The 16,379-nt window shown below is 32.8% G+C and overlaps 1 protein-coding gene across 3 annotated transcripts in view; it reads left to right on the top strand.

The window, feature by feature from the left end:
- Nucleotides 1-16,379, top strand: part of CSMD3 (CUB and Sushi multiple domains 3) — a 1,164,849-nt gene that overhangs the window by 410,745 nt on the left and 737,725 nt on the right. Inside the window, exon 7 of one of the 3 annotated variants that reach the window (XM_053559348.1) lies at nucleotides 15,724-16,035. The exons of the other annotated variants lie outside the window; for them this stretch is intronic. Within the exon in view, the coding sequence (XP_053415323.1) occupies nucleotides 15,724-16,035 (312 nt within the window). The remainder of the gene's footprint in view (nucleotides 1-15,723; nucleotides 16,036-16,379) is intronic. 3 annotated transcript variants of the gene reach the window in all.

Genomic DNA, 16,379 nt, shown 5'->3' with positions numbered 1-16,379 from the left:
AGGATGGTCATCCATATTTCAGGCAAATGGTAATCAGAAAAAAGCAGGTGTTGCAATTTTATTTGCAGATACAGTAGGCTTTAAACCATCAAAAGTAAGGAAGGACAAGAATGGTCACTTCATATTTGTTAAGGGTAATACTCAATATGACGAGATCTCAATTATTAATATCTATGCACCCAACCAGAATGCACCTCAATTTATAAGAGAAACTCTAACAGACATGAGTAACTTGATTTCCTCCAGCTCCATAATCGTTGGAGATTTCAACACTCCCTTGGCAGTGTTGGATCGATCCTCCAGAAAGAAGCTGAGCAAAGAAATCTTAGATTTAAACCTAACCATCCAATATTTAGATTTAGCAGACATCTACAGAACATTTCATCCCAACAAAACTGAATACACATACTTCTCATCAGCCCACGGAACTTACTCCAAAATTGATCACATTTTAGGTCACAAGTCTAACCTCAGTAAATTTAAAGGAATAGAAATTATTCCATGCATCTTCTCGGACCATCATGGAATAAAACTTGAATTGAGTAACAACAGGAATCTGCATACCCATACAAAAACATGGAAGTTAAATAACCTTATGCTGAATGATAGCTGGGTCAGAGATGAGATTAAGAAAGAAATCACCAATTTTTTGGAACAAAATGACAATGAAGACACAAGCTATCAGAACCTCTGGGACACTGCAAAGGCAGTTCTAAGAGGGAAATTTATAGCACTGCAAGCCTTCCTCAAGAGAACGGAAAGAGAGGAAGTTAACAACTTAATGGGACATCTCACGCAACTGGAAAAGGAAGAACATTCCAACCCCAAACCCAGTAGAAGAAAAGAAATAACCAAAATTAGAGCAGAATTAAATGAAATTGAAAACAAAAGAATAATACAACAGATCAATAAATCAAAAAGCTGGTTTTTTGAAAAGGTCAATAAAATAGATAAACCTCTGGCCAACTTAATCAGGAAAAAAAGAGTAAAATCTCTAATATCATCAATCAGAAACAACAAAGACGAAATAACCACAGACTCATCAGAAATCCAAAAAATCCTTAATGAATATTACAAGAAACTTTATTCTCAGAAATATGAAAATCTGAAGGAAATAGACCGATACTTGGAAGCACGCCACCTTCCAAGAGTTAACCAGAATCAAGTGGAAATGTTGAACAGACCCATATCAAGTTCAGAAATAGCATCAACTATACAAAACCTCCCTAAAAAGAAAAGCCCGGGACCAGATGGTTTCACGTCAGAATTCTACCAAACCTTTAAAGAGGAATTAGTACCTATATTACTCAACCTGTTCCAAAAGGTAGAAAAAGAAGGAAGACTACCCAACACGTTCTATGAAGCAAACATCACCCTGATCCCCAAACCAGGAAAAGACCCAACAAGAAAAGAAAATTATAGACCAATATCACTAATGAATATAGATGCAAAAATATTCAACAAGATCCTAACAAACAGAATCCAACAACACATCAAACAAATTATACATCATGACCAAGTTGGTTTTATCCCAGGGTCTCAAGGCTGGTTCAATATACGTAAATCTATAAATGTAATTCAGCACATAAACAAATTAAAAAACAAAGACCATATGATTCTCTCAATTGATGCAGAAAAAGCTTTTGATAATATCCAGCATCCCGTCATGATCAGAACACTCAAGAAAATTGGTCTAGAAGGGACTTTTCTTAAACTGATAGAGGCTATCTACAGCAAACCCACAGCCAATATCATATTGAATGGAGTTAAATTGGAATCATTTCCACTCAGATCAGGAACCAGACAAGGCTGCCCATTGTCTCCATTGCTTTTCAACATTGTAATGGAAGTTTTAGCCACCGCAATTAGGGAAGAAAAGGCGATCAAGGGTATCCATATAGGGTCAGAAGAGATCAAACTCTCGCTCTTCGCAGATGATATGATTGTGTATCTGGAAAACACTAGGGACTCTACTACAAAACTCCTAGAAGTGATCAAGGAGTACAGCAGCGTCTCAGGTTACAAAATCAACATTCATAAATCGGTAGCCTTTATATACACCAACAACAGTCAAATTGAAAAAGCAGTTAAGGACTCTATCCCATTCACAGTAGTGCCAAAGAAGATGAAATATTTGGGAATTTACCTAACAAAAGACGTGAAAGATCTCTATAAAGAGAACTATGAAACTCTAAGAAAAGAAATAGCGGAAAATGTTAACAAATGGAAAAACATACCATGCTCATGGCTAGGAAGAATCAACATTATCAAAATGTCCATACTACCCAAAGCAATATATAATTTCAACGCACTCCCTATTAAAGCTCCACTGTCATATTTTAAAGATCTTGAAAAAACATTACTTCGTTTTATATGGAATCAGAAAAAACCTCGAATAGCCAAGACATTACTCAGAAATAAAAACAAAACAGGAGGAATCACACTACCAGACCTCAGACTTTACTACAAATCGATAGTGATCAAAACAGCATGGTATTGGCACAAAAACAGAGAAGTAGATATCTGGAATAGAATAGAGAACCAAGAGATGAATCCAGCTACTTACCGCTATTTGATTTTTGACAAGCCAATTAAAAACATTCAGTGGGGAAAAGATTCCCTATTTAACAAATGGTGCTGGGTGAACTGGCTGGCAACCTGCAGAAGACTGAAATTGGACCCACACCTTTCACCATTAACTAAGATAGACTCTCATTGGATTAAAGATTTAAACTTAAGACATGAAACTATAAAAATACTAGAGGAGAATGCAGGGAAAACCCTTGAAGAAATTGGTCTGGGTGAGTATTTCATGAGGAGAACCCCCCAGGCAATTGAAGCAGCTTCAAAAATACACTACTGGGACTTGATCAAACTAAAAAGCTTCTGCACAGCTAAGAACACAGTAAGCAGAGCAAGCAGACAGCCCTCAGAATGGGAGAAGATATTCGCAGGGTATAACTCTGACAAAGGTTTAATAACCAGAATCCACAGAGAACTCAAACGCATCAGCAAGAAAAAAACAAGGGATCCCATCGCAGGCTGGGCAAGGGATTTGAAGAGAAACTTCTCTGAAGAAGACAGGCGCACGGCCTTCAGACATATGAAAAAATGCTCATCATCTTTAATCATCAGGGAAATGCAAATCAAAACTACTTTGAGATATCATCTAACTCCAATGAGACTAGCCTATATCACAAAATCTCAAGACCAGAGATGTTGGCGTGGATGCGGAGAAAAGGGAACACTTCTGCACTGCTGGTGGGAATGCAAATTAATACATTCCTTTTGGAAAGATATATGGAGAACACTCAGAGATCTAAAAATAGATCTGCCATTCAATCCTGTAATTCCTCTGCTGGGCATATACCCAGAAGACCAAAAATCACAACATAACAAAGATATTTGTACCAGAATGTTTATTGCAGCCCAATTCATAATAGCTAAGTCATGGAAAAAGCCCAAGTGTCCATCGATCCACGAATGGATTAATAAATTGTGGTATATGTATACCATGGAATACTATGCAGCCTTAAAGAAAGATGGAGACTTTACCTCTTTCATGTTTACATGGATGGAGCTGGAACATATTCTTCTTAGTAAAGTATCCCAAGAATGGAAGAAAAAATACCCAATGTACACAGCCCTACTATGAAACTAATTTGGGACTCTCACATGAAAGCTATAACCCAGCTACAACTTAACAATAGGGGGAAGTGGGGAAGTGGGAAAGGGGGTGGGTGGGTAGAGGGAGGGGAATCGGTGGGATCACACCTGTGGTGCATATTACAGGGGTATTTGCGAAACTTGGTAAATGTAGAATGTAAATGTTTTGGCACAGTAACTGAGATAACGTCGGAAAGGCTATGTTAACCACTGTGATAAAAATGTGTCAAATGGTTTATGAAGTGAGTGTATGATGCCCCATAATCATATCATTGTATACAGTTATGATTTAATAAAAAAATTAAAAAAAATAAAAATAAAAAAAAAAGAAAAATACAAAGGATATTTGTCTGAATAAAAAGAAGATTGCTTGCATGAAATTTTCTGAAGATTGGAGAAGTCCTTGTAGGCAAAATTTAAGAACCAGAAGTTTACAGCAGCTTTGTTTGTGTCAAAAAGGGGGAAATGATTTGAATTAACAATAAGCAATAAGCCTCAGGAATGATAATGAGAGTCTTGTAACTATTGAACAGCAGCTGATTTTCAAAGATAAGTGAAAGATTACCAAGAAGTATTTTATGAAAGACAAACTCAAATAGAGAATAGGAAGAACACAGAGGTATCATAGATCATGCTGAAAATAAATTAGTACAAAATTTTTAATGTTGTAAATTTTTAATTCACACATATTAAACAAGTATGAAATATAATCCACAGAGTAGGTTAGGTGTGAAAATTTACTTTGTTTTCTTAAATTCACATACACTTGAGAACTCCCATCATACTTAGGATGAAAAATCTATCCAGGTCATTGTGGGGTGAGGGTACAGGAAACATTTGGCACATTCATCTTCTCTGGAGCTACATGATAATCCAGGAGACCTTTGTACTGCCAAGACAATGGGGAGAAAGACTTCCAGGCGCCATTATCCAAGTCCACAGTTTCTTTTATCTTTTGTTTTCGTTACATGTCAGTTTTATTTATTTATGTATTTTTTTTTCATTTCTATCTATATATGTAGAAATATTTAGATAGAAACATGTGTATTTTCCATTTTGCATTTTCAAATACCTGAGAAAAGACTTACAGGTAAAGAGTTACTATTCAATCATTTGAGTTTACATAACCATTTAATATTGTTGCCATTTAACAATTCCTAGATACAATTCAATAAACAGTTAAGAAATATTTTCAAGTTTCTATGGATCGAATTGTTAAGAAAGCTATTTTTAAAAGTAAGTCATCTGTAGATTTTATTCTCATTATGTATTTTTTCTCCAAGTATAGAACATATATTTTCATAATGAACACTTAACTAAGAGATATCCCAACATATAATTGTATATATAATTGTATATAAAGTTGATGCTTTACTACTAAAAAGAAAAATGTAATATTTTACTATATGTATAATTAAAGGCCTTAGAACACTTCATTCAGCTTGTCTTTTTCTTAGTTCTAATTTAATAAAAAGATGCTTGCATGAATTTTGTCTAGAGGTCCTTATGATGTTATCCTATTCTCTATCACTGAGAAAATTTTTGTAGCACCAGTCAAATTACGTCCACATTAAAAATAATATCTGTTACTAGATTTTACTTGGTGAGCATGAGATTTTTGGAGCTTGTAAGTCTGAATTAATATCAAGGTAGTAGGGTTTCCAGATAACATCTAGGATGACCAATTAAGTTCAAATTTTGGATAAACAATGAATAGTTTTTAATATAAGTATGTCCCTAATATTTCACAGTATTATACTATTAATAAAAACAAAACAGCAAAAAATTGTTGTTTATCTGACTTCAAGTTAACTGCATATTTTATGTTTTTATTTGATACATCTAGCAGCCCTATTTCAAAGTACTCATAGTTGCACAGTTGAGTCAGCTGCGTGTTTGTCTTGCTCTTAGGCCATTTATTTATTTATTTTTTTTAGAGACAGAGCCTCACTTTATGGCCCTTGGTAGAGTGCCATGGCATCACACAGCTCACAGCAACCTCCAGCTCCTGGGCGTAAGCGATTCTCTTGCCTCAGCCTCCCGAGTAGCTGGGACTACAGGTGCCCGCCATAGCACCCAGCTATTTTTTTGTTGCAGTTTGGCCGGGGCTGGGTTTGAACCCGCCACCCTCGGCATATGGGGCCGGCGCCCTACTTACTGAGCCACAGGCACCGCCAAGCCATTTATTTCTTTAACCCGTTATTTACATTATAGCAAGAACAATCTTTCTTGAAGATGTTTTTTTATTTTCTTCTGCTACACCTTCTACGAGATTTTTACTTCTGCTTAAAATGTTACTTTATTTTTCATTTCTCAGACAAAATCTCATCATCCTTTTAGCATTTTTTTTTTTTCTTTGGCCGGGGCTGGGTTTGAACCTGCCACCTCCAGCACATGGGGCCAGTGACCTACCCCTTTGAGTCACAGGTGCCACCCAATCTCATCATGCTTTAAGCTCAATGCCAAAGGCTCTTCAACTAGAAAGTCTTCCTGGTTTGCGTGAGCATTGCTCAGGGCTTTTCCAGCTGTGTTTTTGAAGTTCTCTATGTACACTCTCTTGAATGTATCACAATGCTCTGTTTTTTAAACAGTCATTAGTCTGTTGACCTGTAAGATAGAGATGGAGATAGATAGTATTTTTAAAATGCTATTGAAACATAAAGAAAGATAAAAATAAAGTTTCATTCTCCTTGGTATAGAAAGGATAGGGAATTAGCAAGATTCACTAAGTAAATTAACATTTGTGTTCGTTGGAATGAGAGAAAGGCTTTCTTTTTAAAAATATCTACAAAGATGCAAAAGCACAAGTGATTTGCTGAGACTCTTCATTCATATTTCCCTTAATTTTCTGTCTTTCCAAGTATATTTTAATCTAAATAAACTGGAATTGCTCTGTAATTAAAACACAAACGTGTTTGCCTCTTCTCCAGGGAGTATTTAAGTGAAGGAAGTGCTAATTAATCTTCTGATTTATATTACCCCCAAGGATCAGACTCTCCACTCCTGTGGTAAAAAGAGTCAAAGAGAGTTGGCCAGACGTTACAACGTTAAAATAATCATTTCTAAGACCTTTTTCAGTCAGACCTCCATATTTTATGCCTAAATTTTAACATCATCTATTACCATAATCAAACTAAATAACCAAAAGCACACTTGAAATCAAATATAAACAATGTAAATCTCAGCAATTGTTTTATAGTGCTCATATCTTTGTTTTCGTGATGCTATTAAAGACATTTTTTAAGTAAAATCTTCAAATAAAGGTAAAAAGGAAATTGGCAAACAATTACATGAGGCAATATAAAGGTTTACCTCCAAACATGGTATATGATATATAGTAGATATCCCAACATATAATTGTATATAACACTTAAATATATTTGCCTTTCAAGTTAATGATAGCCTTTAATGATAGACTCTAGTTTATTACCATTTCTTAAGATCTTTCTCTTCCAAATTCTATTTTTCTAAGCCAAGATTATATTTAATTTCAATTAAATCATTCTTGCTACTAATTAATATGCTGCAATAGGATAAAAAATGTTCTGCAGAGTATATAATTCAGGAAAATAAGACATTTTTTGGCCCGAGTTTCTTATTAGGATGCTTTACTTGAACATGTTTATGTGGATTCCGAGCAGTTGCTCAGCAACCCTTCCACAATCAACCCTGGAACAGTTTTACCCACAGAAGCCATCTCTTTTCTAGCCACCTACACCTCCTTTACACCCCATGTGTTAATAATGAACTCAGTTCTTCCGATCACATAACAATCATGTGGGGTCAGATATCAACTTACGATAAATGCCTCGGTAAGAATCATTAAAAGGCCTTATGGCAAGTTTCACACTTGTTCTCAAAATATGCATCTCCTATACTTCTCCAAATAGGGGGAAGTTATGTTATTTTTGAGGTGAAGCGAATGTTATGATAAACAAATTTATAGCTGAATAGTTAAGAAATTATTCTACTGTGGTGCTCTATCAACCACAAAGTTATCTCTTTGCTTATGAGAGAATTTTAGCAGGGAGATACTTGATCCTAAAGATTAAGTATCCTTGGTGTACACAGAGATAAAGAAAGAGTAAACATGAATACGTTCAGATGTTAAGGTAAGAGGAAGCCAGCATCATGATGGAAAGGTCAGGGTGAAAAAAGACTGCTCTTATGGGGGTCATTATGAAAGTTTTGAGATATACAAAAATCAACAAATGTAAAATCTGTACCAACAGACACAAATGAAGCCCTTTTAGCAACACCAATAAACCAATCAAGTTCAAACTTACACAGGTGAATTAGGAAGGACGCTGTTAACTGTGTTTCTTGGGAGTGAAATAATGGACCATAACACAGTCTGTCTCAAAATTTTATAAAGACCCACATATTTTTTCTTTTAATCATTATTAGTAAAAAGAATTTTATCACCACCTTTCCTTTACTGCTTTCCCTTTTCCTTCAAAATAACGAATAGTATATATATATACACACAGGCACATGTGTGCACACACATATATATAATGTACATTATATATTTTACATACATATATATGTATGTATAAAATATATTTATGTAATGGGTGCTAGGGGATAGAAGACAAGGGAAATGCTGCTCTCCTCAGAGTAAACATAAATGAAGGAGTAATTTATATGTTCTAGTACATGCAATATAAAATGCAATTGCATTATATACAAATGTACTTTTATATTGTCTGAACATGTGTTCAACAATAACAAATCAAGTCTAAGTTGTTATGTTTATATCCTAAAAATATATTTAATGCTAAATAAGTATTAATTAAATATTAAAAATATTAAACTATTAAAAATAGTTTATATATTTGACAAAGCAGAGAGTTGTATATTTATTCATTTTCACTCATTCATTCGTACCTTACATATTAAATAAATATTCAATGAGGAGTGAGCAATAAACACATATAGGACATGGGCTCCGCTTGCTTTCAAAGCGATATTAGGAAGATATGGATTCTCAGAGATGACCAGGATATGAAAGTGAGGTGTTCCTGAGATGACATCTTGAAATAAAAAAATATTCTGTAAGACTGGCAGCTATTCCAAACAAGATTTTGTATGGAAGGAAATGAAACAAGTGTGTGCTAAGTTATATTATATCTTTATTTTTTGTGGGGAAACCCAGAATGACAAATGCTTCTCTGCTTAAGAGATGAGAGCTGCTGCAACAATCTGTAAACATTTCAGATTCTGACTGATGTTTGTGGAAAGATGTGGTGGGACAGCCTACCCCTTTCTCTTCTTCTTGTGAAATATACCAGTGCTGATGGGAATCTTTCAAAACCTACGTCTTCAAGCTTTGTTGTCAATTGTGTCGTACACAAGGCAATTGGGCTTAGTTAAAGATGACTTCAGTTTGTATTTTGTGGAAATTTGTTCCTACCAGTGGTATGTGTGTAGTTGTGGGTGTGCACATTAAAATAAAATATAAAGACACTTAGGACCCACTACAAAATGTATAAAATGAGAGCAATAAGACGCTGAACCTTGATCCTGCAACTCATCTTAATCAGCTGGGTGAAGCAAGAAACGGTCATTTTAAAGAGAGATAATACTTTAAAGATTCTTACAAACCTCTATTTAAAATAGTTTTTTTCCCCCCAGCCAGCTCTTATTCTATTTTTAGTAATAAGAAATGAGATGTCTTTGTTTTTTTTTCACACAGTTAGGACAAAACTGATATTTAGTATAACACACATACACACACACACAGAGTTTTCTCATGGTTGATCAAGAAAGTATTTTCCTTAATGCTTTATAAAAGTTTTAGGTGTCTATATTACATTTAGAAAAAGGTACACATGGTTGTTTGGCAAGAGTGTTTATTAAAATTTCAAATAATTCATAATTTGGGGGTCTCATCTTGCATGTCTGTATTTGGAATTGTATATAAATTGTTTAATATTTGTTTTGCAATTATTAATTGACTCATATTTTGATTTTACTAGATGCCCCACTCCAGTCAGAGACAGAGCTCACTATCATCAGATTCAGCATAAATTGCAAATATTTTATTCATTCCTTCATTTTGCATTATGTCAGTAAGACACTTTGTACTTGATGAACAACAAATGCACTATTAAAACTTAGTACTGGTTTTTTAATGCTTAAAATGTAAATAAAATATATAACCTTAAACATATACCAATGTCTATAAATTCAGAAAGATGATTCGTATCATACTCTTCATTGTATTTCTAAATTTGTGTTTCCCTACTTATATAATTAATCCATCTTAGAAAGTCTGATACATCAAATACTGGAACGTCTTTTCATATTTTAATATCTCAAAAATTTGAGTGCAAGTGATAGAATTTTCACGTCATAGCTTAATTGCTGGAATGTTCTTTCCTTAGAAGTACATCTTATAACATATTAACCGAATAATATAATTTAAGATCTCAAGTTTATGCAGTTTCAACACCAATGTAGTATTTTAATTTAAAATCAAAACTTTGTTAAGACTTATGTAGGTCTAATTTTTAAACCTAATTTATAAATTAAGTTTTTTTTTTTGAGGATTCGCTTAAAATTCTTTTAGACAGATAATTTTATATTAAGTAACAATTAGTGAAAGGTAAAATATTCATATTTCTCAGTTATAAGGACTACTTTCTGTTTCAGTTTATTTATTTCTGCTCTGACTTGAATATTCATAGTATGTGCACATCCACCACTTTAAATTATTAAATACTAAGTTGTACAGATTTTACAATTCTTGAATCAATAATGTTTAAAATGCAAAATATTTTAGTGATTTTCCAAACTATCATATTCATAATGAAACTGCAACATTTAATATGTAATAAGGCCGGGCGAGTTGGCTCATGCCTATAATCCTAGCATTCTGGGAGGCCAAAGCGGGTGGATTGCCTGAGCTCACAGGTTTGAGACCAGCCTGAGCCAGAGCGAGACCTCTAAAAACAGCCAGGCATTGTTGCAGGCGCCTGTAGTCCCAGGTACTCAGGAAGCTGAGGTAAGAGAATCGCTTGAGCCCAAAGAGTCTGAGGTAGCTGTGATCTATGATGCCACAGCATTCTACCAGGGGTGACAAAGTGAGATTTTGTCTCAAAAAAAAAAAAAAAAAGTATATAATAAGTCAGTGGCTTTGTTTCAATGCACACTCTCATAGTCAATTAGTTTGCAAGTGTCCTTATTCACTGACATTTTTCTTTTACTTATAGTTGGATGTAAGTAATACTTAAAACAAGAAGAAAAACAACATAGTACAATGCATATGCTAAAATTGATAGAATATGTAAATGTTACCTCAAATAGCATTGTTGTATTAGTAGTATTTAGATTTTATTCTGTTATTTTTATATATTTTTTGTGTTGCATGTTTTCATGGTAAATGCTTATTCCATTTTTTCTTCATTATATATCATAAGGTCACAAAATTATTATGTTACATTTCCATGCAAATGTTTCATCTGAAACACTAACATTAAGGGAACAGAATATATTAAGTTAATTTACATAATGTGCTAAACATAAATACTTAAAAACTACTTCTTTGAATATTCACTTATCTTTAACATGTACTTACATAATTGTATATATTTTGGGCCATCCACTCATGTCTCTAGCAACATGTTCTGTTCTTTATTTCTGTGATGAGTTAGACAACAATTACAATGCATAAAATTTAAAAAGAATCTACAGGACTAAAAATTTTATCAAAATAAAGTTAAATCTGGATATGAGATTTTATTTGGCATCTATTAGGTTAAAATTTAAAAGGTCTGAAGACTTAAGTTTCAAACAACATATAATAAAATGAAAATTTAATATTGTACATATTACTATTAAATACATCTAATTTACATGTGTACTTATATCATTTTCCACTATCATAATTGTGAAGATAACATAGTTTTTATTTATAGATGGATGTTCATTTATATAGATCATTCCATTTTATTTTTGTTAAGATGTTTTGTTAAATAGAATCAAGAAATTTATATTTCAGATATGTTTTTTATATTGTAAATATTTCATTTTAAAATGTGCTTTCAGTAACTTAATGACAGAATCACCTGATTTTGATAAACTACACCTTGTATACATGATTTGATTTCAAGTAAAAAATGAATTTCTTCAATGTACATTTTTTTCCTTTGAGTTATATGTCTGGTAATATATACTTTTAACTGTGTTATCAAAGACAATGTTTGCATAGTTGTGTTACATACTTAATATTTTTGAGAAATAAAGTAAAATGTTTTAATGTTGAAGATCAGAAATATTTAATATTGGATTGTTGCTATGCAGAATTTTAAGGACTTTTCTAACATTGACAAAAACGTCATGAAACAGTTATGTGTGCAAAAAATTTTGCGAGTTTTAAAACTGTTAAAGAGTGTATTTTGATGACTTAAAAATCTGTGTTTCATACACAGCCAATTTAAAATTGTACCAATGTCAGTATTCTAAATTGATTTACATTTTAAATAAAATGGTTATACATACATATGGTATAACTATATGGTGATGGATGATTTTATTGCCCTTTTCATGAAATCAGTGTTATTTCCTTATAGTATCACTATGTGTATCAAACATATCAAATTTAGATGCTCTCCTATTTTTGCTATCATGAGATAGATCCTCTTCATTATGCAGAGCTTTGAACTTTCTAAGTAAATTCATTTCACACTGACAGATAAATTTCTGCTTTGGCAACAACAGAAATCTTGAAGTAATTATTATGCAACTAAATCTTCAAATTCCATGCTTTTTAAAGTGATGTTTTTGAAGGCTAAAAGCAAGATGATCTGCTTCCCCCATATTTGTGTCACTATTTGAAATGCCACTGTGCCATGGTAAAAATTATATATTTCATTTGTGAAATTTATCATTTTATTAGTACTAATATTATTTAGCCTCATCAAATTTCTTCATTCATTTATTTTTTTCTTTTGGTGAATATTTCTTTAGCACCTACTGTGTGCCGAGGATTTCAGTAGTTGACAGAATATACTAAAAACTTTAGCCTTTGTTGGGCTTGCACTGTAGTATGAAAGCTAGTCTGTGGAGAAAAGAATATAAATAAAACATAAGAAAATGTAAGAATTAGTTAGTAGAAATATATCTTGTTAGACTGTGGTTGTTAATGACATGGGATGTTAAGTTCCACTTCTACATTGAAACCTGTCTCTTGCATTTAGGTTAAGGAAATAGTAATGAATCATCACCACAAGTAGTGGGAAAAACAACTCCCGGGCTCAAGATTTTTGAATTGGGGTGCTAGCAATTCCTGAATAAAAACATGATCAAAGATCAGTTCTAACTGCTAAATTTGGTCTGTAACTGTGTTTACTTCCTGAAGTCCTCAAGAAAACAGACATTGAGAGTTGGTCTGGAGGTCTTGTGTAATTAGTTAGAGAAGGGATTGAAGCCTATTCTCAAGAATTGGTCCAGTATCATTGCTTTAATATAAGAGATTAAAATTAATTATCATTCTGATGAAATATGATAACTTAGTTTGTCTCTTTGTTACAGGTAGGAATGCTAAGACTTGAGAAAGAATACAAATTTCCTTTCGCAAACTTTTAGCTTTTAATTAACAACCTGTGTTTGAAGTTAGTTTTAATTTTTAAAACTCAATCTGAAAGCCTGGAAATTATGATTAAAGTTATGAAAACTTTTCAAGTATTAGTTTTTCAACTGATTTTGTATGCCCTCTTAAAAATGGAAGTCTTAATTAAACTCCCCAGTAGGATATTACGGGCCAGATTTCTTAGTAATGAGCATATAAGCATCCCAAATGAATAGTTCACCATAAGATCAATTACTGTATGTTAGTAGTATAAGCTTAGTTATTAATTAAAATGATTACCAAATGCAGTATTGGTAACCAACATAAATTTATTACATTCTTTTTTTTTGGAGACTATTGCCCTCAGTAGAGTGCTGTGGTGTCACAGCTCACAGCAACCTCAAACTCTTGGGGTCAAGCGATTCTTTTGCCTGAGCTTCCCAAGTACCTGGAACTACAGGCACCCGCTACAATGCCTGGCTTTTTTTTTGTTGCAGTTGTCATTGTTGTTTAGCTGATCCGGGCTGGGTTCAAACCTGCCAGCCTTTGTGTATGTGATTGGCTTTATAACCACTGTGCTACATGTGCCGAGCCAATTTATTACATTCTAATCCATAAAATAGATTACACACAAAATAACTTGGAAAAATTTTCAATAGTTTTTATGATTGACTCTTAAAATATATTAAAATATGTAAAATAATCTGCTGATTGTCATACCTCATTTTTCCCTGGCCCCCTCCAAATATATTCATCACATCTCTTTTCAAAATTTCTTCATCAAATTCAAACGGGTTATGACAACACAGGATGGATAAATTGCAGCACAGATGAGCTTCCTTATTTACGTATAAATAAAGAACCCTGTGTTTGACTTTTGTCTTCCTTGATTTTAAGACAGATACCAGAATTATTAGTCCTACTAGAGCACTAAGAAAAAAAGAAAAGGCAGAGCCTTCTCAAACCCTGTTAAGTGACAGTGATGCCACTATTTTCCTCTTTCAGAACGGTTAAAATATTCTTATGTATCTTTGTTAAAAATATCTAAACATTGTTGACAGAATTTCAAAATGTTGAGAAGAAAAGCATATAAAAATACCTATACCACTCATTGACTTTAAAAAATGTTCAGAAGTTTCTAAGCAGGACTTAACTATGATTCCTAATTAGTACCCGCAGCTTCAAAGTTCAATAGTGTTTTTCTCTTGTTAAGTATTTTAGCTGTTAATTGCCTTTTAAATACATCCTCATTGAGTTTCATGCTTCTATTATAAGATTAATTTTTTTATCATTATGTAAGTATTATGTACTGCCAAGTACAACCTTTAATAAAAAATTAAGTGAATGGAAGAAAAAAGCCCTAATTTACGATTTGAATACATATTTTTAAATGACAATAAACTTTATAAGAATGTGTTAATATTACACAGATGCACACAAACATACTCTCTTATGAAGTAAATGACAGTTGTCAACTCTTCAACAATAAGTTATGTATACATTAAAATAACTAAAAGTGTGGAATTGGAATGTTCGTAACACAAAGGAATTAAATACTTGACTGATGGATACCTCAATTGCTCTAATTTTATCATTACACATTGTATGTAGGTACTAAAATATCGCATGTACCCTAGAAATAAGTGCAAGTATTATATACCCATGATAATTAAAAATTAAATAAAACTAACATAAGTATGAATTAAAGTTTCGTGACTAATAGTTAATTTTCAACCACTTCTAAATTTAATATATATATTTTTAGTAATATCAAATTTTGTTAATATAATTTTTTCCTTAATGATAGTAAAAATATTAACTAATTTTAAAATGTAACACATTCTAAAGTATATTTACATCATAACATTGAATATTCTAGCATGTTGACTGCTTTTTGGTAAATGAGGTTAAGGTATACTTTTACATACTGTAATTATTTTAGAGCCTCATTTTTTCATTATTTTGTTTTCATTTTGTCTTTCATTTTAAGTTCCCTTTCTGCATCTGCTTATCTTAAAATAGAAAATTTTGATATTTTTCCCAGAAATTATGAAGAGATATGGCACAGACTATTCAATGCATACTTTTGAGAAAAGTGTGGTTACATAGTTATTCATACCATCTAATCTTGTCACTTGCCAGGCATTTATTGCTAAAATTCGTCCATAGATTTTAGAAAAGATTGATCCAGGGCCAGAGAAAGGGTTTACTCTTTCACTTTGTTCCCTAAAGTATTACAGTTAAAATGTGGTGTTTATTGTATGTGATATCTATCCATACGTTGATAGATAACCAAAAAAAAAAAAAAAAAAGGGCAGATGTGGTGTTTTTCACATTTCAGTGGTGTGTTTGTGTTTTACCTCTTCATGTTGAATATCCTTAAGATAATAGAAGAGAATATTATTGATTGAACTTATCAGAAAAAAAAAAAACAACAAAATTTAAAAGAAAAAGTTAGCATCTAGTGCTACTGTGTCCCACAGGTTCTTCTACATTGACCCACACAACCTCCACTGGTGAGTTAGAGGAGCATAACAGGACTACCACTGGTGCTATTGCTGTTGCTAGCACACCTGCAGATGTTACTGTATCCAGTGTTACAGCTGTCACCATCCATAGACTTTCCGAGGAACAGCGAGTGCAAGTTTCGAATCTCAGAAATTCAGGTCTGGACCACAACACGTCCAAGGATGGGCTCTCTCCTCATCAAGCAGATACACAAAGTACAAGGAGAAGACCAAGGCATGCTGAACAGATAGAAAGAACTAACGAACTTGCAGTTGTTACTCATAGAGGTATTGGATGTTATTTTACTTGTGCACATTTAGTTATAGCCAAAGCTATATTTTGGTAATGGTTCTAATTAGATAATGAGCTGAAAGAGAGCCAACATGTAGAAAGTGAAATAAGAAGTTCAAAGAACCTTATAAATATAGATAATATCAGCAAAAAAATGGAATAATTTGAAAGCACAAAAACTAAAATTTAAAAGAAAAAGCAAAACAAAGTGCAATGTAAATGTTGAAGGGGCAGACGATAAGAGTAGAAAGAAAAAAAAATTATAAACAGGATAGTAAAAACGAGTTCTAAATACCTATGGCTTATTACATGTTATGGTATTGACATAACAGGAAAATAA

Source organism: Nycticebus coucang, chromosome 13, assembly GCF_027406575.1.
Source record: "Nycticebus coucang isolate mNycCou1 chromosome 13, mNycCou1.pri, whole genome shotgun sequence".
NCBI classification, from domain to species: Eukaryota; Metazoa; Chordata; class Mammalia; order Primates; family Lorisidae; genus Nycticebus; species Nycticebus coucang.
Note: the sequence above shows the minus strand (reverse complement) of the source record. Positions and strands in the feature narration are given on the sequence as shown.